Genomic DNA, 26,301 nt, shown 5'->3' on the forward strand with positions numbered 1-26,301 from the left:
GCATCACATCCTTTGTACCGTGGACCTGCATCCTTTGGTGAGCTGCTCGAGGTCCTCTTGCGACTCCTGTGCCTTCGATCTGTGGGTCCTCTCGAGCGTCTTCTTTGGCTCCAGTGGGCTCCTCTGCTTGCCCGGGCTTGCTCTGACTTACCTGCTCATGGTGAGTCACTTGGACCTTGCTGGTCTAAACACTGCACCTTTTTCTTCACTTACGTTGGTTGCTGTTGCTAAGGCTTGTTGTTACCCCTGCCGGACACTGACCCCTTGGCTCTTGACATCTGACGTGGGACAGTTTGTGCACAGCTCCTGGTCCTCCTCTGCATTACCTGGTCCATACAGCTGAAACTTCAAAGGCACAGTCAACTCTCCTGCATCTCCGACATCGGTGGGCATGCATCTCCTGTGCCCCCTGGTCACTCCTGAGTGGCATGGACCCTGTCCCCTCTACTTGGGGGGGTACCTCTCCCCTGGAATCCACCTTTGATCATTTACACCTTCTTCGCCAACTGCTTCTTTTCCGAAGTCCTCCATTGTGGTCTACGGCTGTTTCCAACGTCACTTCACATCTATGCACCTGGCTTCCCTAGAGTAGGTATCCTGGGGTATCCACGGCTGGGGTGACACTCCAACCTTCCATCTTTCACAGGGTTTCTTCGGGGTCCGCTGGGAAGGGTCCTTCTTCTTTAAAATTGCACTCGTGACTTACCTGTTGACCAACATTGAGCATGCAGTTGTGTTCCCACTCTGCACAGGACTTCTGTGGGGTACCTAGATACTCACCTTGGGTGGTTCCTTCGGTCCCCGGCTCTTCTACGTGTTCTGGGTCCATTCTCGACTTCGGTCGTGGTTCACATTCCACTATTTTAGTATATGCTTTGGTTTCCCCCTGGCGACCACTGTGTATTCTGTGCTATTTACGAATTCTATTGTCAAAGTATTGTGTGTATTGTGTTGTATCTCCGGGTAGAAGATTATATATTGTGTTAGTGAGTGTTAATAATAAATACCTTTTTTTTTATAACTACACTGCTTTACACTCTTTCTGGACTAAGCCTGAATGCTGTGCTCCATATCTACCACTTAGAGAGCTTTCTAAGATTGTCTAAGACCACTAAAATCAGCATAAGGGTTGTCTGGATTAGTCCAGGGTGCTACACTTACATAAGTGAGCACCATATACTAAGCCAGTCTCTCACAGAGACCCATTGTGTGACTTATTTAAGAGAATTAATTTAGAAAATATGCAACTGACACAACAGCATGTGCAAGAAGAAAGTCAGTAGGGGTCATTAGCAGGTAGTTTGCAATTGTTGACCTGCATTATGGTCTTATCTGACAGCTCTAATATGTGTACTTGACAAAAGGTTTTCGTTATTTAGTAGAGTACTTCAATAAAAGTATGTTGATTTGCCATGTTTTAACCCCAGATCATGTTGATAGTAAAACATAATTTGATGCCACATTTTGTTATAGTTCAGTAGTATTTAAACACTATTAGACAAAGATCCCCAAGCAACATATTTTCAGATTGGTTTCAGTAAACTTTGGAAATGGGGGCCGAAGGTGAGGTGAATGGTGTTGAGAGTTATTGTTCGGGATTGTATAGGGGTAGAAGGAGTATCAGGCAGTGTGCACGTTTGTTACTCCTTCCATATTTTCCATGTATTCCTTCCTGCTCATTGCTCCTCTCTCTCTCTCTAGGTAATGTCACTCTAGGCTCTCTTTCGCGTCTCAGGCTATACTAGCATAACTGCAGCCCTCGTCTAATTACTGCCTACATCACAGGCCAGGTTTACTGTCACTGTCCCCTCTACTCTCTTTCACTTCACACTCCTCCCACCTCCCTCCTTTGAAGTCCTCCTTTTCCCTACTTCTCTCTAATCTCTCACTGTACATGGCTTGCTTTAGTCAGTAAAAGGATTGAGCTGCAACAATTCAGGTGCGACCTCTTCCAGATGACGTGTGGTTTGAATTTATGGTGGACTGTTGTCAGATTTACGGGTAAGTTCAGTAAATATGGAGGCCCATCTTGTTACTCCACCCGTTTTCTCTGCCTTGCACATAAGGCGCTGCAGATGTCCTCTTCAGCTGGTCTACTGGAGGAATTATAGCAGTGGCAGTATAGGCTAGGGTACTCTGCCACTGGTGAATCGTCAGGGCAGGGGCCCTTAAATATTGGCTTCCTGCACCTACAGTGATGACATATCTCAAACGTTTGCGTATCTCTTCTGTCTGTGGTCTTTTTGCTATGTTCATTAATGGCGTTAACCCCTGAAATACAATAGGATGAATGCTTGATAGGGAAAGGAAGTATACAAATAATAATCATGCCTGTCTGGCAGATAGTTGAAGACTTGGTGAATTTTCACCTCCACAAGCTTGACATGGGGGTGTCTCTCATCATTAAGAGGCAAGTGTAGAGACGGACGGAGATCAACAGAACAAGGCTGCCCAATGGCTGGTGTATTATGCATGGTGGTCTGTAACATCACCCATGCGCGCATGTCCTACCCATGGGAGCACCCGTTTCTTACTTGACGTCTACTTGTATCACTTCCATGGAGCCTATGCTGGTTGAGATCCTCACAGCTGCTCAAGCGATAGGGGTCCATGGCTCTGGGCCAGGGGTGTTAGTATGTAGTCTGGGCTGTGAGTGCAGGACACTACTCTGGGACCAGGACATATCCCTGCCTGGCAACCCGAGAATCGGACTGGTAGGAACGCACAGTGATGTCTGCATGAGCTAAGCACGTGGAGTCATGAGGCATGCATACCCAATCAATGCCAAAAGCAGCTCAAGGGGGCGGGGGGGGAGGCACCACAGGCTTGCTCCAGGGTGTCTGTACTGAGAGTCCAGTTGGAGCCCTCAGCAAATTCCAGCTGGACTGGCCATGTAAGACTCTCCTGACTTGGCTGAACTAAAACATGTGTCCTCTGCTGTAGCTCCAGGCTCCATAGGACTTTAAATGTCAGTGTGTCCCTTCTGGGCCAGCGTCACGAGTGCTAAAACGTGAGCATTCATGGAGGCAGACTGATGGATCCTAGTTGTGTGGCACACTGGATTCTTGTAGTGATGAAGGAAAACTAATGAAATGCGTTATATTAGTGTGAGAGTAACTTTCCCCCAGAGCCAGAAATCCACTTTGAGTCACATGAACGTCCCACTTGGGTACTGTCTGAAGAGCAGTGTCTGCCTGACTTTTTATGATTAACATACCTGCAGAAGAAGTTAAGTGCAGCCGCTCTCAGGTGCGATAGTATCAATGACGAAATTATGCAAGACTAAAGCTCAGTTTCTGAATCCTCACTGCAGATTGGCTGCTGGCTCCAAGCAATACAGCCTATCTTTGACAAACAGCAGCAGGAATCGGGTACAGGCCAGAATGGAGGCGTTTGGATAGCTCTGTTTAAGATCGTAGAACGGATCAGTTTGAAGCCTGAAATGAGCCTATTAGCAGTATTGCTCTTCCTATATTAGTCATGCAAAAACGAAAGCAGCAAGGTGCAAACAAATCCGCTGGAGTGTCGAGACAAACACGTGCAATCCCAACCCACCAGAATGAGTGGGATATTAAAGGGCTTGCCAGCATCACAGTATGCAACCCTCTCACTGCTTTAACCTGTGTTGCTGCAGATGAAGCCATGCTGAACCTCGATCATTAGTCACAGATCACATAAACACCACCAGAGCCTAGTTGCATATGCTGCAAAATATGCACAAGGCACGACCTTTGACTCTTAGCTTTAACTGGGTGGACTCTCATCTTACGCTTGCCATTGCATATAGCTGGAGACACCATAACTGACAACTGAGTCCCAAAAGATTGCCGGCCTACTGGGCAGAAGAAACAGCACAACAATCACGGAACTCCAAGGTCAGCTCAACTTTTCAGAGAGTCATTATTGATCCACCAGGCTCTGGGGCAGGGCATGGGTTAATCAGCAAAATCCATGTACTGAAATCCTGCAAGAGCCATGTTTTAGGTGAGCTACAAACTTGATCGTAGTACAACGCACAGATGTGATAATTTAACGAATAATTAATCTAACATTAAATGTATGCCTGCTATTTGCACATAACAAGTGGAATAGTTTGTGTCACTAAATACTAAACATTTCCACATACATCTTTGAAAGCTGCTGCCTCATACCTTACCGGGGTCAAGGTCACTCATGATATGTCAGTCACAACCCGGGCGAAGTCCCAGAAATGTGGGCAGCAGCCAGCAAGACTTGCCTGGTAAGCCATAGGGCCCTTGTGATCAAGGTCCGACAATCTCTCAATCTCACCATCAAAGAGCAAAGCGAGTAGAATCTAACAGGACCACTAATGGGACTGGAATTTACAAACTTTCTTATTAAGGCAAATCAGTTCACCTACTTTATATTAAAAAGGTTTTCTTTAACTGCAGAATACTTGAACAGCTCCAGTTTGTTAATTCACTGCAAAGCCTGTGCTGGGACATAAAACAAGCATTTGCAATGCAATTGGTCTCGCATTTCTGAAAGTTAGAACTTTTAGCATTGAAAATTATGGTTTTTACTTATACAGTGGAGTGATGCTATTTGTATAGTGCTATTGCCATTGGTATGACCTTGCAGTGCTGGCGAACCAGAAAACAGGAAATAGATGATGAGAAATGGGAGATAAGAGTAATATGCTGGCTAAAAACAAAAGTGCTGGAATAAGAAAACACTCATAGGGATTGCTGCACTTCACCACCTTGGGGAAACAATGTTGTTTCAAGAAAGAAGAGAAAACAGAAGTAGAACTTGAATGGCAGACTCTGTAAAGTATCGCTAATCTATAACGCAACACTGGGTCAGAGTAGTGTGCCCTAAAGTGGGTGTTGAAGTATGTCAAGGTTCACAGCGAACTTATTAAAAACTAGACCAGCTAATCTGAGCGCAGTAAAGTGAGAACACCGAAATGCAGTGACGAATGCAGTGCAAAGAAAACCAGGAAAGACAGCAGCAATGATGGGAGGGACGGGGTGCATCTGTGATCGAGGAGGCACAGGACTATTCGGCAGCAATGACAGGAGGGAGGGGGTGCATCTGTGAGCAAGAGGCACAGGACTATTCAGCAGCAATGACAGGATAGAGGGGATCCGTCTGTGAGAGAGGAGGCACAGGACTATTTGGCAGCAATGACGGGAGGGAGGGCGGTACGTCTGAGATCGAGGAGGCACAGGGCTATTAAAAGCTATAATGGCTAATCCGAGCGCAGTGAAGTGGGAACACCGGAACCAACATTATCATAGAGAATGCAGTGACGAAAGCACTGCAAAAAAAAAAATCAGGAAGGATGGCAGGAATAACGGTAGGGAGGGTGGGTGTCTGTCTGCAAGCGAGGAGGCAGCAGATGGCCAACCATAAGAAACAATTGTCGATGTCCCCTGGGAGGGAACCAAGCCCCCAATGGCGGAACAGATGGACACTATTGACCAACCACAGATTAAGGAGTTTTCAAAAGGCATGCCAACTAACCTACCCCAGGCACTGGGCGGAGCTTAAAGGCCAAGTTCTGAAAACATGTCTCTAAGAGACAGCACAAGCGCTGCCTAGGCAAGGCCTAAAAATGGGTCTTTCCAAAAGCATGACACCTAAATCCAAGTCTGGATTTTTTTGCTAACAGCACTTTGCAATCAAGGACTTGTACTTTTTGCTTTTAGATTCGGACTGATAGTACTGCTATTTGCATGCTATTGTTAACAACTTTTATATATATATGTACATGAACTGTGGGCTTTGGTTAAACCCAAAGGAGAAGTTTTCTCCAGCTACTGTCAGACTGGTGTATCATTTCAAAATTTGCAAACATTCGTGACAAGAATTTTCAATTCTATTAAGGACAAGGAGGCGAGGATTATGCTTTCTCATTTCTTTAATGAAATGCTCAGCAGCCAATCAAAAAACAGAACTACAAATCCCATGAACACTTGGGAATGACCCTAGAGGAAACACTATATAAGGTCCATAAATCAGTCTTTCTTCCTCTTTCTTTGGGTAATAAGTTCGACATCAAAAAACAATCCAAGGTAAAGCAACAGCATCAGCTCCAAGCAAGCCGCCGAAATCCACAGGATCTTGTAGACAAAGATGGAAGTATCCGGGATCCGTGCGCAAGGAGACAGAGGAGGCTCACGAGGCGTATCAACCATATCACTTCTGGTCAGAACCTGAAACAGAGACAGAGCCATAATATCCCAATCATCGAGAAAATAAGATATACAGGGGAGGGAAAACAGAAAATTTCACAACTGTAACAGTATGCAATTTTATACAGTACATGATAATATCAAATAAGTATAATCCGGGTGGGATAATCCTCGCCTCCTTGTCCTTAATAGAATTGAAAATTCTTGTCACGAATGTTTGCAAATTTTGAATTCTATGTCAGGACAGGAGGCTCCGATTATGCTTGTTCAAAGCTCGTCTACCACTACAGAGGCAACACTAACAATAGGTTTATAATAGAATTGCTTGAAAACAGAGTCCGAAGACCAGTCTGCAGCCTTCATGATGTCAAACAAAGTTACACCCATGGAGAAGGCTTTGGAGGCCATTGCTCCCCTAGCAGAATGCGCCCCAAACACAGAAACATCAATGCCTGCCTCGGACATAAGCCAGCGCACCCAGCGAGCTAAGGTAGCTGGTGCTACAGGACGAAAAGGCTTCTGCAAAGCAATCAACAGCTGACCTTGCATATCTGCGCGCAAAGAAGCGGTACTCACCTCGTAATCCTTCAAACATTGCACAACACACAGATTGGGGTGATCCGGGAAGGAAGGATACGTTATGGATGAGGTGTTGGTTTTAGTCCTTCTAGAGAGAGTGAAAGTAACACCTTCGGGAGTGAAGGAGCGGCCCGCCAGGTCTAAAGCCCGAATATCCGAAACACGTTTGCAAGAAACTAAGCATAATAACATTGTTAGTTTTGCAGACAACTGTTTCCGGGACAATAGAAGATTAGAAGGCCAGGCCTCCAAGTATCTCAGGACAATCGAAACATCCCACAAAGACACGTACTTCGGAGTGGGAGGTTTCGCAAGGCGAATTCCTTTCAACAGTTTGGAAAGCAAATGATGTTCCCCAACAGGTTTACCATCAACGTGGACATGACCCGCCGAAATGGCCGACCGAAAACCATTAACAGTCCGGTATGCAAGACCAGACGTGGCCAAGGAAGTCAAGAAATTTATGACTAGACTGATATCCGCCGAAACGGGATCAACCTCCCGTTGAACACACCAATCACTCCAGCGTTTCCATGCTCCTCGATACCGCTTGTGGGTATTGGGAGACCAGGCGTTACTGATGAAGTTGGTAGCTTCGCTAGAAATGCCTGGGACCGACCAACGATCCCCGAAATTCGCCACGCTAGTAACTGGAGAGTGCCGGCGAGAATGAGGGGATGCGGATATCCGAGAGGATCCAGCAACAGATTCCGTTTCTGGGGAAGAAGGAGAGGAGGCGCGCAGCACATTTCCAGGAGAACCGGGAACCATGCCTGAGCTTTCCACAAGGGAGCAATCAGAATCAGCTCCGCTCGAAAGCGTTTGGTGTAAGCCAGGACTCTGGGAAGCATCATAAACGGGGGAAATGCATAGCAAAGAGTCGAGGGCCACTGTTGGAGAAAAGCATCCGTGGCCAGAGCTGATGGGTCCGGTCTCCAGCTGTAAAACTGGGGAAGCTGCGTATTGAGGCGAGATGCAAAAAGGTCTAGGTGACACTGGCCCCATTGATGAAGAATGGTGCGGAAGACTCGAGGGTGAAGTCTCCAGTCGCTGTAGTCCCGAAGATGACGGGAGTGCCAGTCCGCTACCTGATTGTTGCGGCCCGGAAGATACTCGGCAATAACTGTGATCTTCCGGTGAAGGCAAAAATGCCAAAAATCTTTGGCAATCTCCGCTAAAATCTTGGACCGTGTCCCACCCAGCTTGTTCACATAGCGGACTGCAGATACGTTGTCCATTCGGAGAAGAATGCAACAGTTCGCCTGCAGGGGGGAAAAACACCGAATCGCAAAGGAACCCGCCAGGAGTTCCAGGCAATTGATATGAAGAGATAATTCCTGGGGCGACCAACGACCCCCCGTCGAGACGGACCCGCAACGGGCTCCCCAGCCCCATTGACTGGCATCCGATTCGATCACCAGTTCCGGAGAAGACCCGAACAGGGCTCGACCGTTCCAGGCCTCCATGTGGTCTAGCCACCATTGCATCTCCATCCGCACTTCCTCCGAAAGAGGAACTTGATCTGAATACCGGAGACCCTTTCGGAGATGTTGGATTTTCAAGCGTTGCATCGCCCGGTAATGTAAGGGACCCGGGAAGATCGCCTGAATGGAGGACGCCAGAAGGCCCACTACACGCGCCAACGACCTCAACGACACAGTCTGTCTGGAAATAACAGACGTCAACTCTCTCCTGATGTAACGGAGTTTCTGGTTGGGTAAGAGTAGTTGGCAAGTCAACGAATCTATCCGAAAACCCAGAAAATCGATAGACTGAGCGGGAACCAAAACCGATTTGGGAACATTGACTAGAAAACCCAGAGATTGTAAAAGGGTGATGGACCACTCCAGATGCTGTAGGAGCTTGAGAGGACAATCTGCCATAAAAAGAATGTCGTCCAGGTAAATAATCAGTCTGACCCCCCGGGAACGAAGATGCTCCACAACCGGCCTCAGCAATTTCGTGAAGCACCACGGTGCTGACGAAAGACCGAACGGGAGAACTTGATATTCGTACCACTGACCCAGCCATTGAAACTGTAGAAACCTGCGATGGGGGCTGTATATCGGGATGGATAAATAGGCATCTTTCAGGTCCAGACGGACCATCCAATCCCCTTCCCGAAGGAGATCCCGCAGAAGATGGATGCCCTCCATCTTGAAATGCCTGTACACAACCCCGCTGTTGAAGTCTTTCAGGTTGAGAACCAGGCGAGATCCGCCTCCCTTTTTCTCGACCAGAAAGACTGAGCTGACAAAGCCCTGAGGATGGCGTACTGTTGGAACAATCGCCCCTTTGCTGAGGAGCACCTTTATCTCCTCCGACATACAAGCTTGAGAGTGACTTGAAAAAAGCATAGGGGTCGGCAGACAGGTTTGATGAATTGGGTGATAGAACTCGATCTTGAACCCTTGAACGGTGTCCAGCACCCAAGCATCGCTGGAGATTAAGCGCCAATTGTTCAGAAAAAACTTTATCCTGCCCCCCAGCATTACATCGCATGCTTGAATCAGGCTCACCTGTAGCTCCGGAATCCTGATATTGTCCCTGGTGGCCACCAGATCTTCCTTTGCCGTACTGGCCTTTTCCTTTCCGGGAAGGATAGAAGTTTGCGCGGGTGGAGTAACCGGAGTCGTACTGACCACCGCGCTGCTGTGAAGAACCTCTGTGGGACTGCTGCTGCGACCCGCGGCCGAACGACCGTCCCCGTCGTCCGGCCTTGCTGAAAACCGGACGCATGGCCCGGCGCAAAGATGCCTGCGCCTTGTCAATGCCGCTGAAGGCGGAAACAAATTTAGTCAATTCCTTGAGGAAGGATTGACCGAAAAGAAGGCCCTGAGCCTCCGGACCGGCTTCAGATGTAGCTAATTCGGCCAATTTTGGGTCTAGTTTGAGGAGAATAGACCGTCGCCTTTCAGCAGAAATGGCGCAGTTCACATTGCCAAACATGCAGACAGCTCTTTGAGCCCATTCAATGAGCTCGTCAGGATTGACGGTCGCTGAAGCCTCTTTTGCCTTGTAGCCCAAATCCAGGATCTTTGAGAGGGGGCCCAACATGTCCATTAACTTGTCTTGACAGGACCGCCACGAGCGGTCGAGGCCTTTTTAGGGTCCTTTGAGTACTTCTTGAGGTAGGTCACCATCATGGGGTCCACCTCTGGGGTTTCGGCAATGTGGTCCGCAAGGTCCGGTCTCGGACACTCCCAGCGCAGACGAGCCCTGACCGGCGCCTCAAAGGGATGGCGAACATGCGCCTCAAGATATGCGGCCACTGCCGGAGCTGGCAACCAGGACGTGGAATTAGGATGGATAATATCCTCCGGTTCAAAATTCAAGAGTAGGGGACGCTCAGGAGCGTCAACGAAACGCTCCTTGCGGAGACGCTTCTTTGGAGGCGAAGAGTCGTGCTCGGAAGAGGCCTGAGCCTGGTCCGACTCATCCACAGTATGTGACGCAGAAGTCTTGGGCTTGTCGGAAGACAAGGCCCTTGCCAGCCTTTGAAAGTCCGATTTGTGCGGGTTGTGAGGAGATTTCGCGGCCTTTTGAGAAGGCGGTAACCACCCTTGCTGAACAGCATAGTCATTGAGATGACGTTTTAGAGGGGTAATGGCTCTAACCAAGGCCTTGTTTACCGAAAACTGAACACCCTTGTCCAATTCCTCGACCAGGTTGTACTCCATGGAGTCATCCTCCTCCTCATCATAATAACAGTCATCATCTGCGTCGTAATATTCAGACATTGTATCAAGGTACAAAAATGAATGCCCACTAGATGACTGACCAAAATATTGAGTATCAGTGATACCAGTAAGGGGGAGTGATAACCCCAAAGCAGGCCCGAGAGAGGTTGGTAAAATACCAAACTCCAGAAAAAACTATAGAACGTGGAGGGAGAGAGCCTGCCAACAAAAAACCACTCTAGGCAGAGCCTATGCAACAATTATCAGCCAAAACACTTCACTGTGCTCCGGCGTAGACGGGGTCGAAAGTTCAGGGCTGTGGGCGTGAGCGCTGGTGAGAAGCGTTCCTTCACTCGACCGGCGTGAGGCGAACAGCCAGAAACCGGAAACAAGCAACGCGCATGCGCGACGTTACTGCCGCTGAAACACCGGCTCGAGAGCGCTTGCGCTCTCCCAAGAAGCCGACGACCCCTGCTCCCACTCCACCAAAGCAACCGGGCACAAGGACGCGGCCAGGCGCAGGGAGGTGAACACACGCTCCCAGGAAGACACGCCGCTAACGGACGCAGAAAATATCGGCAATGAAACCGAAAAAAGAGTACACAAGCGACGCGCACTAAAGTACAAGCAGTGCAATATAAGGCAAGTGTACACAACCAAAGCAGAGCAATAACAAGTAAAGCAATGCAAGTAAGGTAAAAGTGACTTAACTGGCTGCGGAGCAGCAAAGAAAGAGGAAGAAAGACTGATTTATGGACCTTATATAGTGTTTCCTCTAGGGTCATTCCCAAGTGTTCATGGGATTTGTAGTTCTGTTTTTTGATTGGCTGCTGAGCATTTCATTAAAGAAATGAGAAAGCATAATCGGAGCCTCCTGTCCTGACATAGAATTCTATGTCAGTCCACGGAGGCTCAGATTATGCTTCTCTTCACTTTACTGACATAAACAGCAGCCAATAAAAACAAAACTTTAAACTGGCATGACCCCGGAAGGACAACCCCCTCCAACAGTATGCACCAATCATTATCAAGTCCACTGTATAACTGTCCATGTTTATCAATACGACCTCCTCTTTCTTTGCTGCTGCAGCAGCGAGTTAAGTGCCCTTTACGTTTTTCTACTTATTGGTGGTTAATTGTGTTAAGGGCGGTGGTTCTTACCGGCGCGTTATCGTGCCCTTGACTTTATTGTGCCTAAGGTGTTCTTTATGACTTCGCATTTATTGATGTGTTTTTCGTATGTTATGGGCTTCGCCCCACACGTTTAGTTCCTGTTGCCGATGTGTGCTTAGGCTTCGGCTTCCTTGCCGGTCTTTCTTTCCCCGTTGCTTAATTGCCCGTTGAGGAATTTGCCACGCGTTTGTTTTGTTTGGTGTAGGCGCGAGTCGGCAGGGCGCGTGGTTCGCTCGGTAGGGGGCGGTGGAGCAGGAGGAGACAGGCGCGAGTCTCTCGCGCTCAGGAGGCAGTCGAGTTCGGCCCCCACACGCGGCGCGCATGCGCGAGGAGCCGACTTTCATTTTCAGTGATACCGGCTCCTCGCACATCGCACGTCTTTCAAGGCTGCATAAATCCTGGTCTCACAGAACGCCTACCGGAGCGTGTCCGGATTAGAGCTTTGCTCTAGGGGAGCTTTGTGTGCACAAAGGGGTCTCCTTCCACCTCAATCTCAGCCTCAGAGTGGTGATTCTTTCGGACTACAGTGTGTGTGTGTGTGTGTACTGAGGCACCCCTGGGCTGCTCCCCCCTGTTGAAGTTCCTCCACACCTCCCTGCTTTAAAGCTATGGCGTACTACGCCGAGGAGGATACCCAATGGGCAGAATATAATGAATACGATGAGTATGAGCCACAGGAAGAGCAATTGGAGGAAAATTTGGTTGAGGCTCTGGATACCCATGTCCAAGGGTCGGTGAATAAGGCATTGATCAAGGCTCTCAAGCCTTTTACTCACACCCTTCATAAATATGGCAAGAGGAAGTTTAAGTCAGCCCGGCAGAGTGATACCTCTCCTCAAGCCTCGGCCCAGGTGTTAGCACAGATGGCCAGGAATGTGATGAAGGATCATGGCTCAATGGTTATGGATACGTCTGGGGATTCGTCCCCGTCCCCACCTGTCACCTCTGATTCTGAGGTGGACTCGGTGATGTCCAGGAAGAGATCGAAGAAGGTCAAACACACCGCCCATAAGGCTGATGATAGTCAGGCGCCGAAGAATCTTCTGTTTGATCCAAACAACATTGTACACCCTAGGTCCACGGAATGGGTGCCGTGCCCGGAGGTGGCACACTATGTGGGTAATAACCTGCGACAGGGTTTCGACAATAGTGTCAGGGCCACGCTCAGATCTGAATGTCCCAGGCCATCCTTGACAGGGAAGGTGGCAGATACGCCGGACTTGGACCCCACAATGGCGGCCTTTATGAGAAAGTTTGCGAAAGATCCGAAAAAGGGATTAGATAGGGCCTGGCGAGGGTGTCAGGACAAAATGTTGGACGTAGCTGGACCCCTCACAAAGATTCTGGACGCAGCTGTCAAGGCAAAGGATAGGAAGGTGCCACTGGATGTGTCAGAGATCCTCGAATGGGCACAACGTGCCATGTGCTTTTTAGGGAACGCAAATGTGGCCCTGTCTACGGAGCGGAGACGCTCCTTTCTTATGAGAATCGACTCCCAGCTGGCGGAAATGGCCCCTACCGAACCTGGTTCCCTCGCCAATGGTATGCTTTTTGGAGACAAATTTGTTAGAGAAATGGGCAAGTACGTTGCCACCTTCTCCGCGCTGGACCGGGCGCAATCAAATATCAAGAAGGTTTTCCACACTGGTGTTTTTGATAGTGCCGGACGCCCACGAGGTCGAGGGTCCGGCCGAGGTTATGCACAGACCTCACGTGGAGCAGATCAGAGAGGCAGAGGCAACAGACGCTCCAACTTCTACCCCTCCCGCGATAGAGGAGGCAGGGGCAAAGGACAGAGAGGATCCTATCGTGGCCAGCAGAATGGTTCTGGAGACAACTCCTACTCAGGTACGACTTTTGTGTCCGTCAGAACATATGGTGGGAGGCAGACTGTCTCTTTTTCTCCACAGGTGGCGCACGCTCACGAGCGACCCTTGGGTGTTGCAGACAGTACAGGGATTTCACATAGAGTTCTATGCCTCCCCGAGCCAACGGCGGAGACCGAATGCCCTGCATTTTTCCCAGACAGAGCAGAGTTTCATCGACGCAGAGATATGCTCCTTACTCCAGAAGGGCGCGATTGTGGAGGCCGTTCCGCACGCCCTGGGCTTCGTGAGCACTGTCTTCGTGGTCCCCAAAAAGGACCAGGGGTATCGGTTAGTGTTGAACCTCAGGGAATTCAACGGCTGGGTGGTGTATCGACACTTCAAAATGGAAGGTATACACCTGTTACGCGACATCCTCCTAGAACAAGATTGGATGGTACGCCTGGACTTAAAAGACGCCTACCTGGCGGTGTCCATTTACCCCCCGCACCGGCGTTTTCTACAGTTTCAGTGGCGCGACCAGTGGTTCGAGTTTTCGGCCATGCCCTTTGGGCTGTCGTCCGCCCCATGGTGTTTCACCAAGTTGATGAGACCTGTGGTACAGAACTTGAGGGAACGGGGCGTTCGCCTCATCATTTACCTCGACGACATACTGATTTTAGGTCGGTCGCCGGAGATGGTTTCACTCCATCTGTCCTGGATGATTCAACTTCTTCAGGACTTGGGTTTCCTTCTGAATTTGCAGAAGTCCATCTTGCAACCTTCTCAGGTGATGGAATTCCTGGGTTTCCAGGTCGACTCTGTGAAAGCTCAACTACTCTTACCCCTCAAGAAGAGAGTGGCTATCAGGAAGGAGTTGAGGAGAGCGCTTGCCTCTCCGACAATCTCCTTGAGGATTTTGGCGCGTCTGGTCGGACTTCTAGCGTCATCTATCCAGGCGATATTTCCGGGCCCTTTACATTACAGGGCCTTGCAGCGTTTGAAGGCATTGCACTTGCGCAAAGGTCTGACTTACGCTCAACACGTTTCCCTTTCGCCAGAGGCTGGTACGGAGATGAACTGGTGGTTAGAGCATATGGATGCGTGGAATGGCAGAGCCATTTTCGCGGCCACCCCGGAAGTGGTGATAGAGTCGGATGCCAGCCGCTGGGGCTGGGGAGGCCGTTGCGGCTCGGTGGAGACGGGGGGTCGATGGTCCAGCGACGAGCTGAGTCTCCACATCAATTGCCTGGAACTTCTGGCGGGTTCCTTTGCGATTCGCACCCTGTCCCCTCAGAAAGTGTCATGCTGCATTCTCCTACGCATGGACAATGTGTCCGCGGTGCGATACATAAATCGCCTGGGAGGGACCAGGTCTCGCCTCCTGGCAGAGATAGCGAAGGATTTCTGGCACTATTGCCTGGCCCATCAAATTTCGGTGACGGCGGAATATATTCCGGGGTCTGCCAACGTGACGGCGGATTGGAACTCTCGATACTTGAGGGATGCGAGCGATTGGAGACTGCACCCTCGAATCTTCAGGGCATTGAACCACAAATGGGGTCCGTGTGTGGTAGACCTTTTTGCCTCTCGGCTCAACAGGCAACTCCCCCAGTTTTACAGCTGGCGACCGGATCCCTTGGCGATCAGCTCGGACGCCTTCCTTCAATCGTGGACGACGGGCATTCTGTATGCGTTTCCTCCTTTTATCATGATCCCGAGAGTTCTGGCTCAGGTTCGGAGGCAGAAAGCGGAGTTGGTCTTGGTCTCACCGTGCTGGAAAGCACAAGCGTGGTTCCCGGTGGCAATGAGTCTCACCTGTGCGGCGCCAGTGCAAATTTCGACGTTCCCGGATCTTCTCACGGACCCGGTGGGTCTTCCCCACCCGCTGGTCCTTCAGAATCAGTTGTCCCTCATGGCGTGGAGACTTTCCGGCGACGCTGGCAAATGCCGGGAGTTTCAGAGGACACTCTCTTTTTCCTATCTCAGGCATGGGCACCTTCCACCCACAAGCGATATGAGTCAGCTTGGAGACGATGGGTTGGTTGGTGTAACGAACGGCAGGGGGATCCGATGGGATCCGATATTACTGTCATAGCGAATTTCTTATCGGAACTGGCGCGGTCTGGTCTGGCTTATCGAACAGTGAATAACTTCCGATCGGCGATCTCCGCGGGGCACCCGCATGTTGACGGTAAGCCCGTTGGGGAACACCCTTTGGTGTGCAGAGTAGTCAGGGGAGTCCGCTTAGTGAAGCCCCCTCAACCCAGGTATACTGAACTCTGGGACGTGTCAGTGGTCCTACGTTTTTTGGCGGCCTGGCCGGCTAATGAGGGTCTGTCTCGCAAACAGCTCTCAGCTAAACTTACACTTCTCCTCTGCCTGGTCTCATGCAGGCGAGTGTCGGATATTCGGGCCTTGGATTTATCAGGTAGAGTATTCACTCCCACGGGGGTTTCTTTTACGATCTCTAGGCGTACAAAAACGCTTACAAAATGTATTGCATATCCTGCATTTCCTCATCACAGTAAATTATGTGTGGTCAAATGTTTGAAGGTATATGAGGATTGTACTAGGGAATTTAGAACTGGTTTTGGTCAACTGTTGATTTCGTTACAGAAACCTTTCCGCCCAGTCACCAGTGCAACTCTGGCCAGGTGGGTTACCTGGTTGTTGGGCCTGGCGGGTATTGATACCTCTAAATTTGGGGCTCATTCTGTGAGAGGGGCTATGGCCTCAAAATCCTTTGGTGCCGGCTCTCGGCTTCAAGATATCATGACTGCGGCAGATTGGTCTTCTGATTCCACCTTTAAAGTGTTTTATCATAAGCCTATTGTGGATGTGGCCTCGGTGGTGGTGGACAAACTTTAAACTAGCATAATCTGAGCCTCCGTGGACTGACATAGAATGAAAAATTGTCTAGCAGACGCGACAAAGAATTTTCAATTCTATTAAGGACACGGAGGCGAGGATTATCCCACCCGGGCTTGCAGGATTGTATTTCATGCAATGTTGTATGGTTGATGAATTCTTGTACCCACCCGAATGATTGTTATTGGCTTGTTGTATTTCCAAGTTTGGGAATGGCCATTACGACTTATGTTCTTGTTTCAGGAGATCAGCACAAGCAGACATGAGGTGACCAGTCTGTGCTCTGGAAATCTGTGACGTGGTGCAGGAGGTGCCTTCCTCGACGATGGATGCGATGGTTGCCACGTTGGCCTCCGGTCTTGTTGGACTGATGATGTGTCGCAAAGAAAGAGGAGGTCGTATTGATAAACATGGACAGTTATACAGTGGACTTGATAATGATTGGTGCATACTGTTGGAGGGGGTTGTCCTTCCGGGGTCATGCCAGTTTAAAGTTTTGTTTTTATTGGCTGCTGTTTATGTCAGTAAAGTGAAGAGAAGCATAATCCTCGCCTCCGTGTCCTTAATAGAATTGAAAATTCTTTGTCGCGTCTGCTAGACAATTTTTCATTCACCTACCATTAAAGTGATAAAACGCTTGCACTACAAGGAATAGGTAGCTGTTTTACATTTTAAAAGTACACTGAAGCATCATACTATACTTCACCTCGTACTTTTTAAATAGGATTCATGGAATATAGGAGACCTATTGGCTCTGTTTCTGTTTTACAGCTAGCTATCTGTCTGTCGCCGAAAACTTAGGCGCATGCTATTTCTAACAAACACAGTTGCCACACGTTTTAGTTAACTAAGGTTCAAACTGCTGCCAACACTCTGCACAGCCGCATTCTCCGCCTCGATACATCCAGAACGGGAGATAGCAGAAGCAAGCACGAGCACGGCCTATAATAAGGCTGCGACGAGCTGTCATCTCCAGGCCCGTAACTAACTCGGGATACCCCACAATGCGTGGCATCTAGCGACTGGCGAAGGACAGCTCCGTCATTGTTTACACGCAGCATGCATGTGCTAACTCCACAGCCAATCAGCTCCTTGGAATCCCATGCGAACAATATGATTGGCTGACGTGCCGACAATGTTCCTATCCCAGGCCATTTTACATATTACAAGTCCCGCCTACTGCAGAAAACTTCTAGAATATGTTCAGTCAGTGGATTGGCTGTAATACGACCCGGAAGTGCTGACTTTACGGACAAGTGTGTTCCGTAGAAAGATCAATAACGGACAACTGACGTTGGCTTGAATACGGACGGGCAGTGTAAGTAGTGGACGGGTACTTCTAATGCCATTGGCACGAGTGAAGTGTTGTCAGTCTCTTCGATCAGCCCCATGTGTTTCCAGAGATGTTGTTGTTGTCATACTGTTGCTTATCGTTTGAATCAGTTCTTTTTTCGATCTGAAACAAGGAATCGGCATTTTGTGTCTGTTGGTGCTTGACGGCTGTCATCAGTAATCATTGATCACAGATGAAGTAATAGTTGGTTACATTAGTAAGCTTGACTCTTGCACTAAGCCGAAGGCGAGACATTTCGGAAATGCACCAATGTATAAAGGTGTTGGGAGAATGCATGTTTCAGGATAAGGAAGATGGCAGGGATTGCGACAGACCACCTCTAAATTAAATAACATTTTCTATGGGCTGTATTGCTGACTCATAATTCCTCTGCATACTCAGGAAAAGCGCTACCACTCTGTCCTTCTATATGTGTTTCTGGTCTATCTTTTGATTTTCCAAATGTGAGCTCGTCAACCCATCTATATCTTTTTTTTCTGTTCATCAGCAGAGTCTAATTCTCCTGATCGCTGTCACTCAAAGTGAAGCTCCGAACCTTAGTAACAGCGTCACTGTCCCCATCATGCCCCCTACTTGGCAATTGGTACAGGTCTTTTTATTTGTAACCTCCATGGGGACAGTCTTCAAGCTCTCCCCATAAAAAGCCTTCCTCCTAGTTAAGGTTCCCCTGTCTGTCTTCATTTGTGTATAGTGTATGTATTGTGTCGGTGTTTCTTTCACCAAAATACTAATTAACTAACCGTTGTCTTCATTTGGGGCACTGTATATGATGGGACAACATGTATCTCCGCAAGCTGTACGTTGTTCCTAGTGGAGAAGGCAACCTCGCAGGTGCCAGTGTCAATCCTCCGCCCCACCCCCAACGCAGACTAGGTTTCAACATGCAACAGTTAAGCACGCTCCCTTCTTCGAGTGTTGCTGGCTGTTTCCTTGGAATCTCAACCCTTCTGATGGCCCTTGTATGAAGGGAATCCAATCCACATATGCACTTTAACTAATTAGAAAGGTCTGATCTTCGATATTCCGATCTGGTGGCCGACGACAATTAACATGCAAAGAACAGGATGCTACTCTAAAGGATAAGAGAAACTTGTACACTTCTGAAAAGAAACCATTTGGTTTGGTCAACCATCCCTCCTGAGCTCCCAAAGTGATGTATGTATTTTCCGTTGGGGCCAATAAATTGAACTTCTCCATGGTTTTCTGTATACCAGCGCAAAGCAGGCATGTTGCCTGGCACTAAACATCTGCTAGATAGGAACTCTCCTTTGGAGGCTGGAAATAAATCTGACTTTTTAGAGGAAGCTGCTATCTGCCGAGAGAGGCGATACTAACTTTCATTTTGAGAAAACAAGCTGGATTGCCATTGAGAGGAGTTGTCTAAATCCAAGGACCGCAGCTGACAGGAGAATCCGAGTAGAGAACATCTTAATGTATCAAGAGTGCACATAAAGCCATAAGACTCCTAAAGTCTAACTGGACAACGGAACCAAGAACGACTGCATAAGACTCCTACAGTCTAACTGGACAACGGAAGCAAGAAAGACTGCAACAACCATCACCTGGATTATGGAGCTGCGCAGTCCTTTTGTCTTGCTGAGTTGGTGAACCAGCTTCATCTCCAACTGACCCGAACCTCAAGGGTGTCCATATCTCTTAGCCCAGCCCTGGAAGGACAAAAATGTCTTCTTTCCTGCACACCCTCAGAGTAGAGTCTAGTTTTGTTGACTGGGATAGGTAATCCTGATTAGAGAACAATTTAAACCATTGCTCTATCTTTTATGCCTTTAGAGATATAATTTGTAGGCATGATTAATCTCCAAAGTCCAATACACAGTGGAAAATGGAAAAAGTTTGGCATGTGCCGGGTGCTACCGCCAATTGAAATTTGACCGCGTCATGAAGACACAGGGCCACCTAAATATGGGTACCCGAGACGGCATAAAAATGGAGATGACCTGCTGGTATATCCACCCCATGCTCTAAAGACTAAATGTCAGTTGGGGTTTTAACTGGTTTTTGAAGGAGCACTGAACTGCACCATTGGCTTCACTGGGTTGATGACGTTTTTTTTCAAGGACGTTATTTTTCTACTTTTGCCACTAAATCTTAGCAGATGAGGCTTCAGCTCCCTTAGTGGATCTCACCTTGTGCCCAGAGCCACTGAAACAGAACACAGGACGTATCATAGCAATAATACTACACGTATCCTTTTATGTTTGTCGTTGCTGTCCCTCTAACTTGAAACAACAAAACATTATTTGTAAACCATGCTGAAAGACCTGACGAGTCCCTTAGTTACCCCAGTCAATTCAAACACCAGACCATCAGATCAAAGGTCTTTAAAAGCTAGCAAGTCCATTTTACACTAAAGAACAATGATTGCGGTAGTTCATACTTCCCGTTTTCAAATGTATCATACTGGCTGGGCATTCAGTTAATGGAATGTTTTTTACTGGCAAGATCTATCTCTTGATGTCTGATATTCTTTCATATTACCAAGGCTCCCATCTTCTGGTCTTGAATGAGTGGTGGTATGGAGACAGGGGGGACCCGGCATACGCCCTGGAGCGCTGCCTTATGGGGTCCAACACTCTGCACACTATTTATTACTCGGCGCAGTTGAGGAAGTTGCTACCACCGGCCATTCAGGTGGTATTCCAGATTTGGAGACTGGCCCTGCGCCGCATGGGATGGTGGAACACAATAACTAGGGAAACCCCCCTGTGGCGTAATGGGCGTTTGCCTGGACTGGCGACACTGCAGGGGTTCCGGGGATGGGATAACATCGGAACACCCGACGCTTGGAAACGTGCTGTCAGGAGTGACACTTAGGTCTTTTCAGGATCTGAGCCGGGAATATGGCATGCCTCGGTCACAATTTTTTAGATACCTCCAGTTCCGTCATGCCCTTGCCCCGAGCTTGGAGAGCCTCGACTCACTTCCTGAGCTCAGCCCGCTGGAGGCGAAGGTGTTTATGGGAGATCTGGAGACAAAAAAAATATCTTGCATTTACCAGTCTTTAATTACACACTGTTCCTCATCGCTGCAGAAATTATGGGAGTCTTGAGAAAGGGACGTAGGAAGATTTGAGGGAGGCGTTGGCATCCCCCAGAGGCGCTGCAATAGCGATGCGCCTGCGACTTATCCAGTTCAAGTTCCTGCATCGGGTGTACTTCACCAGAGAGAGATTGTGGCGGGCTGGTCTGATTGCATCCCCAGACTGTCTCCGATGTGGCCAGGAAGTGGGACTTTTTTACACACGGTATGGAGTTGTAGCTCTCTGGATAGGTTCTGGAAGAGGGTGTGGGGTTGTATGTCCTGAGATCCTGGGGTGGGAACTCCCCCGTACACTGCAACTGGGTTTACTACATGTGATGGAAGGGGTGGGGGTAATATTTATAAGAGACATTTATTGTTGCTGGGTCTCACGCTGGCCAAGAGAGACGTGGCCAAAGCATGGAAGGATACACGGGCCCCCTCAGTGATTTCGTGGAAGAGAGAGCTAGATTTTTGTATGGGAATGGAGCAACCGATCTTTGTGGCCCGAGGATGCCCACGCAAGCACTATAGGATTTGGAAACATTGGGCTGAATTTCGGGGCCTGTGGCTGGAGCCCCCAGCGGAACGGGAGGACTACTCTGAGGTGGCATAAAGGGGCTAGGATGGAGAGTGCATACATGTTGTCAGTTCAGCATATAATGTATTTGAGACAAGTGACGGATTTGTGCGACTGGGGTGGGTCTGATACTGGGAGGGGGGAGTTTGGGGTGAGGGACGGTTAGGGGGGCCTAGAATTGTTATGTTTGATTCTTATATATAATCTAATAGAAAAGTAGATTGCCAACCAATTGATGATGTATATTTGACCCGCCGTTATCTCTGGTATGCAGAGCACTGCGAAATGTGTGCAATCTGTCAATAACATTTGTAAAAAGAAAAATCGATCTCCTTTTCTAACCCGTAACGCCTCCTAGGTAAACGTAGGAAAGTCAAGTCCCTAAAGAGTGTACTATGGTTATCCAATAAGATTGAACTTTTATTGGTCGGTTTGAGACCTCTTTTGTAAGCCACAGGATACTATCCAGTGATCATCGACTTCGCAAAGACCACAAGAAAATGCTTCATACTTGTGTCAGTAGTTTTTTTTAACTGCTCAAGTTGGCTTTGATGCCCAGCTCTAGATGACAGTGAGTTCAGTCTGAGGAAAAGGAACGTCTGCTGGTACTAGTGGAGCTCTTCCATGCCTGCATGCATGTGATGGCTGTTTTTGTCTTGGGAACCAGTTCTGCTTAAACTCTTCTCTGGCACCACAGTCCTCCTTCAAGCATGTGACACTCTGGTCAGTATTTCATAAAAAATCTTGCCTGACGAGAAAAACTCACTGCTAACCACAGATCTAATAATTATGTTTTTTGTTTATCATCAACCTTCATTTAAAAAAGAAAATAAAAAATTACATGATCACCTTACTGGTCGCAGTATAGAGCGAGTAGTGTGGTATGTTTATTTCATGCTTTTAGTGCATATTATTAGAGCGAACAACATGGATATTTCATCTTAAATTTTTTTTTTATTTTAGCCAGAAAGTGCATTTCTTTGTGTTTTGATACATTGCCAATTGGCTAGTGCACCTGGGATTTTTCAGTCCATTAAGAGGGGCACAGAATACTCCAATTAATCCAGATTTATTCAAAACTAATCTTGCTTGTCCCTCCAGTAGAAAAAAATCTCTTGCCCAATTTGGAAATGTCTACCAGGAAGTGCTATTGCCCTGGCTCGGAGTCCTTAAAGTTTTAATGAAACGCTATGGGTGCACAACAGAAAGGAACACTTAATCGAAGGGCATATTTGTGTATACGTTTCTAGATCCGAGGCGTTGGAACTGAGAGGCCTCATATGCCAATACAAGAGCATTTCTGTAACTCATTGTCAGCCTAGTCCTATGTGTCACCACGCAGAGTTTATGAATATTAGCACGTTTTCGTGGCTTTTATCTCACTGTGATATACAAATAGTTTGATTACTTTTTTACCGGCCACGACTGTGATAACACTTGAGTTTCACTGAGTCATGCACTGTATACATTTGACAGCACACTATCCATCTATTTTGAGGCCACATTTTGTCACTGAGCTTGGTGTGTTTGGGTTTGTTATTATACAATGAAATGTTAATATTAGCAGAAGTACAGGTTCTTGAGATGCCAGCCATATTAGTGTTTAGCCCATGATGACGCGACCCAAAAGGAAATCTATTGAACCATCCCTCACGCATTTAATCATGTGGAACTTTGAGCAGAGGGTCCTTGTTGGTCTGTATTTGGTGACCTTGTTAATCAAGTACTCGAAAGCCTTATGTTAGATGTGTAAAGTCTACACTGGCATCGGGGCTGTTTTAAAGAGTTATGCTTGGTTTCCTAGCTCCAACTAAAAGTTCTGCTAGCATGTAGGAGAGTTTTGTATTGATGTGGTCTAGTACTTAAATCCTTTAGTGTCACATGGCTAAGCTAGGTCTGGCCAGAAACACTGCTATTTTACATGAACACGTTTCTTAAATTTGACTTCTTTACCACATGATGACTTTTGGCACACATTTGCTTGCGTGACAGTGCAGGATTAGTTTCCCTGAAATCACATTGCTTATGATTCCTCTGAGTAAGTATACTATCACAAATTTTTTAATGTTTAGTACAAGGTCTGAACACACATTGTGCAAATGTTGTTGCATGCTCTTCATTCATGAGGTGACATGGCATTCAAAGGAGAATGAACAATGTCAGCTTGGCTGAAGCCTCGACACAAAGCATGGATACTGTTATTATAAATACACACACATTTCTATGTTAAGACCAGAGGAGCATTCTGCTGTCATTGCGAGGTTGCTATTGTCAGAGTCTCAGCCCAGCTGATTCCTGTTTACCCTCTGCGAGAAGGGATGTCCAACTAGTGACCAATACAGGGGGCCTACATACACTCACATTCAGGTAATGGGGAGTTGGATCATCCAGTAGGGGATTCATGTGGAACATCCGCCCTAGGCCACTAGGCTAGGGATCTCACTTTCCTCATATTGCTAATCACTTTCAACTGCTTCTGTCTATTAATCATTGCAGCCCATACATTCTATACAAAAATCACAATGGTTCAATAAATATTGAAAAGCTCCTTTGTGTATGTCTTGTATATCTTCCTGTGTATGCACGAGTGACTGAGCAAAATGGTTCTAGATCTGTTACCACAATTCTTTGGGTAGTCAGGGTTGTCATGTTATGAGGTAGCCCAAACCATTGATTACTTACTAGTTTTAGGGGTGATCAGGTGGGCACTGTGAGCTAGTAGGACTATCGGCCAACATATCCAGAGGGTGTGCATGGAATCAGTCTAGCACCATCTCCACGTTTTTGTTGTTCAAACAAACTGACAGTTCCTGCTGAGAAAATGGAAACCATCCAACATTAGTAAGGCCATTGTACATACCATGAATGTAGTCTGCCCTGCTGCCATAGGTTTAATTTGGTAGCAGGGGCCTGGTAATTGTCCGTTTGAGAGTGTTCATGATTTTTAAAAGTCATAACTTTCGGGGGTAAGGTATCGTTGAGTCGGCACAGACTTCTAAAATGTACTCCAAGAGAAAAGGTTACATGCAGCAATGTGTCCGAACACGTGGTAAAGGTGGGGCTCAATTGGTAGTAGTTTGTAAACCGTCCTTTGACTGTTGTATATCCCTCCTCGATCCATTCAGAATGTGATGGCATATATGTCTCCCCAGTCCTGATCTCCAAATGTTTGTTTCTTGGCAGACAGTGAAGAGCTGGGAATGGAAGCTGATGCAGAGAAGGACAAGCACTGCTGTGGGGAGATCGGAGACTGCAATACTCCGCTCACGGAGGTCGCACAGGCCCAGGCGGATGGCGAGAGCTCCCAGGCCTCAGTCAGTAATGGTGGAGACACTGAGGGCGACAAGGAACTTGTTGAATTCAAGATTATTTGGAACAAAAATAAATATGATGTTAAACTTCCGATGGACAGCACAGGAGCAAGCCTGAAGCAGAAGATCCATTCTCTCACAGGTAAAGATGCATCCAATCCTCTTTCTGTGATTTCTTACCTTACACTTTTATACTGCTGTTGTTGCGCCTCCCATTTCTGCTAAGGTGGCTCATGCCATGATATTGCAGTACTAACCTCTGTAGACTGTATGCTCTTTTACTTGTGTCCGACTGTCTACCTTTCCTTGACATCCCCCTTCTCCGACCTCTTCGGTGCTTTTTCACTGCACTATTGTTTTACTTTTCTCCTGCAGCCTACCTCTGATGATTTTCCAGTGTACTAATGTTGCTGTTTTGCTGTACCTCACTCATGTACTGCAGCCTGCCTCTTCCATTACATTGACCTATGTAATGCACGGCACGCCTCTTTTGAAGCCTGCTTCCCATAATCTTTAATTATATTGAGTTGTGTAGTGTACCACGCTCTTCTTTTGAGTCTTGCCTTTCATGATATTACTGTACAGCATAATTCACAAACTAAATTGTTGGAAATGTGGCACTCTATTATAATCCTGCCCTGGACGAAACGTGCGTTTGCATCTCAAATAAAGTTGAAACCACATTTGTAAAGTATCACTCAATGCAGAGTTCTAAAAATTACTTCTGAATACCCAGATCACCGAACATGTAGTGAAAGGCAACCACTAAAACAATTGAATGTGTTTTTCAGATTGCTTGTTTTGGAGAAACAGTCAGTCCACATTTTAAGATGACTAGGACAATTTCGGAGTTGTACACTTGGAAAAACTGGCTATGTGTGCAATTTAATGTTGACTCCATCAATTGGTGGAATTAGATCACTAATTCTATCAGAAAGAAAAGAATGACGGTGTCACTCTCTTTATCGTTCCTCGTCTCATTGAATGTCATGGCCCCTGTGTATATGAGTTATCTGTAATGTACAGTTTACTAGACTGTCTTATTATAACTGTTACTTTTCCAGTGCTTAAACTATAGGGATTTCTTTTATGCATCATGGGTCAGTATTGGGACGAAATTTCTCTGCAATGTTTGGAAGAGATGGTCACCCATGCTGTTATATGGTTTGTTTTCCTATTGAAGCCTTGTTTGCCACCACCATACTCTACAAATTGTGAAAGTCCACTGGGCATGATACATCTATTTCTTTAAATTTGGCCATCGTAGCTGAGGCAGGACAGGAAGGTGGACATCCACTGTGTGGGTTATTACCACTACATTGGCCTGTGCTTAAGGTGGACTGCTGTTGTAATACGAGGCACACACCTTTGTACCTGAACCCATGTGGCTGTACAGCTTACTGGTTGTCCTTTGTTAACCCCTTCAGTGCTGATGACAAAGCCAGCTCGTCATGGGTGTTACCTGCCCTGTGCTTATGACGAGCTGGCTTTGTCATGAACAATGTATATCCAGGATCTTCAGCACCCAGCGGGAAAACCCATAGCACCCAAGGTGTTAAAGGCCAGTCCAGTGCCCATAACTTTGGTCTCTTGCCTTCCTTGTGTGTAAGGCATGGGGAAGCTGCATTTTCAAGTGTTCTGTTCATATCTATCTCCCCCGGGCCTGAGTGAGAGATGGGGACGCATATGGTTGCTGCACATGATGTTGGTTGTCCTTCATGGAGGTTTTCTGTGTCCTGCGTGGAGAT

The 26,301-nt window shown here is 47.4% G+C and overlaps 1 protein-coding gene and 1 long non-coding RNA gene across 3 annotated transcripts in view; one reads left to right on the forward strand and one right to left on the reverse strand.

Moving 5' to 3' along the window:
* Window positions 1–5,869: 5,869 nt before the first annotated feature.
* On the reverse strand, window positions 5,870–16,656 carry LOC147684607 (uncharacterized). The gene is made up of 2 exons (XR_015300738.1): window positions 16,440–16,656; window positions 5,870–6,182 (listed from the first exon to the last, which is right to left on the reverse strand). It is a non-coding gene; the product is annotated as an uncharacterized LOC147684607 (long non-coding RNA).
* Window positions 16,657–17,531: 875 nt separating this feature from the next.
* The window catches only part of UBFD1 (ubiquitin family domain containing 1), a 62,724-nt gene continuing 53,954 nt past the window's right edge, over window positions 17,532–26,301 (forward strand). The window contains exons 1-2 of one of the 2 annotated variants that reach the window (XM_086940448.1): window positions 17,532–17,587; window positions 24,426–24,695. In XM_086940448.1, the coding sequence (XP_086796574.1) occupies window positions 24,443–24,695 (253 nt within the window). In that variant the 5' untranslated portion in view covers window positions 17,532–17,587; window positions 24,426–24,442. The remainder of the gene's footprint in view (window positions 17,588–24,425; window positions 24,696–26,301) is intronic. The other variant, XM_086940447.1, reaches the window with a different exon arrangement.

Source organism: Lissotriton vulgaris, chromosome 10 (genome assembly GCF_964263255.1).
Source record: "Lissotriton vulgaris chromosome 10, aLisVul1.2, whole genome shotgun sequence".
NCBI classification, from domain to species: Eukaryota; Metazoa; Chordata; class Amphibia; order Caudata; family Salamandridae; genus Lissotriton; species Lissotriton vulgaris.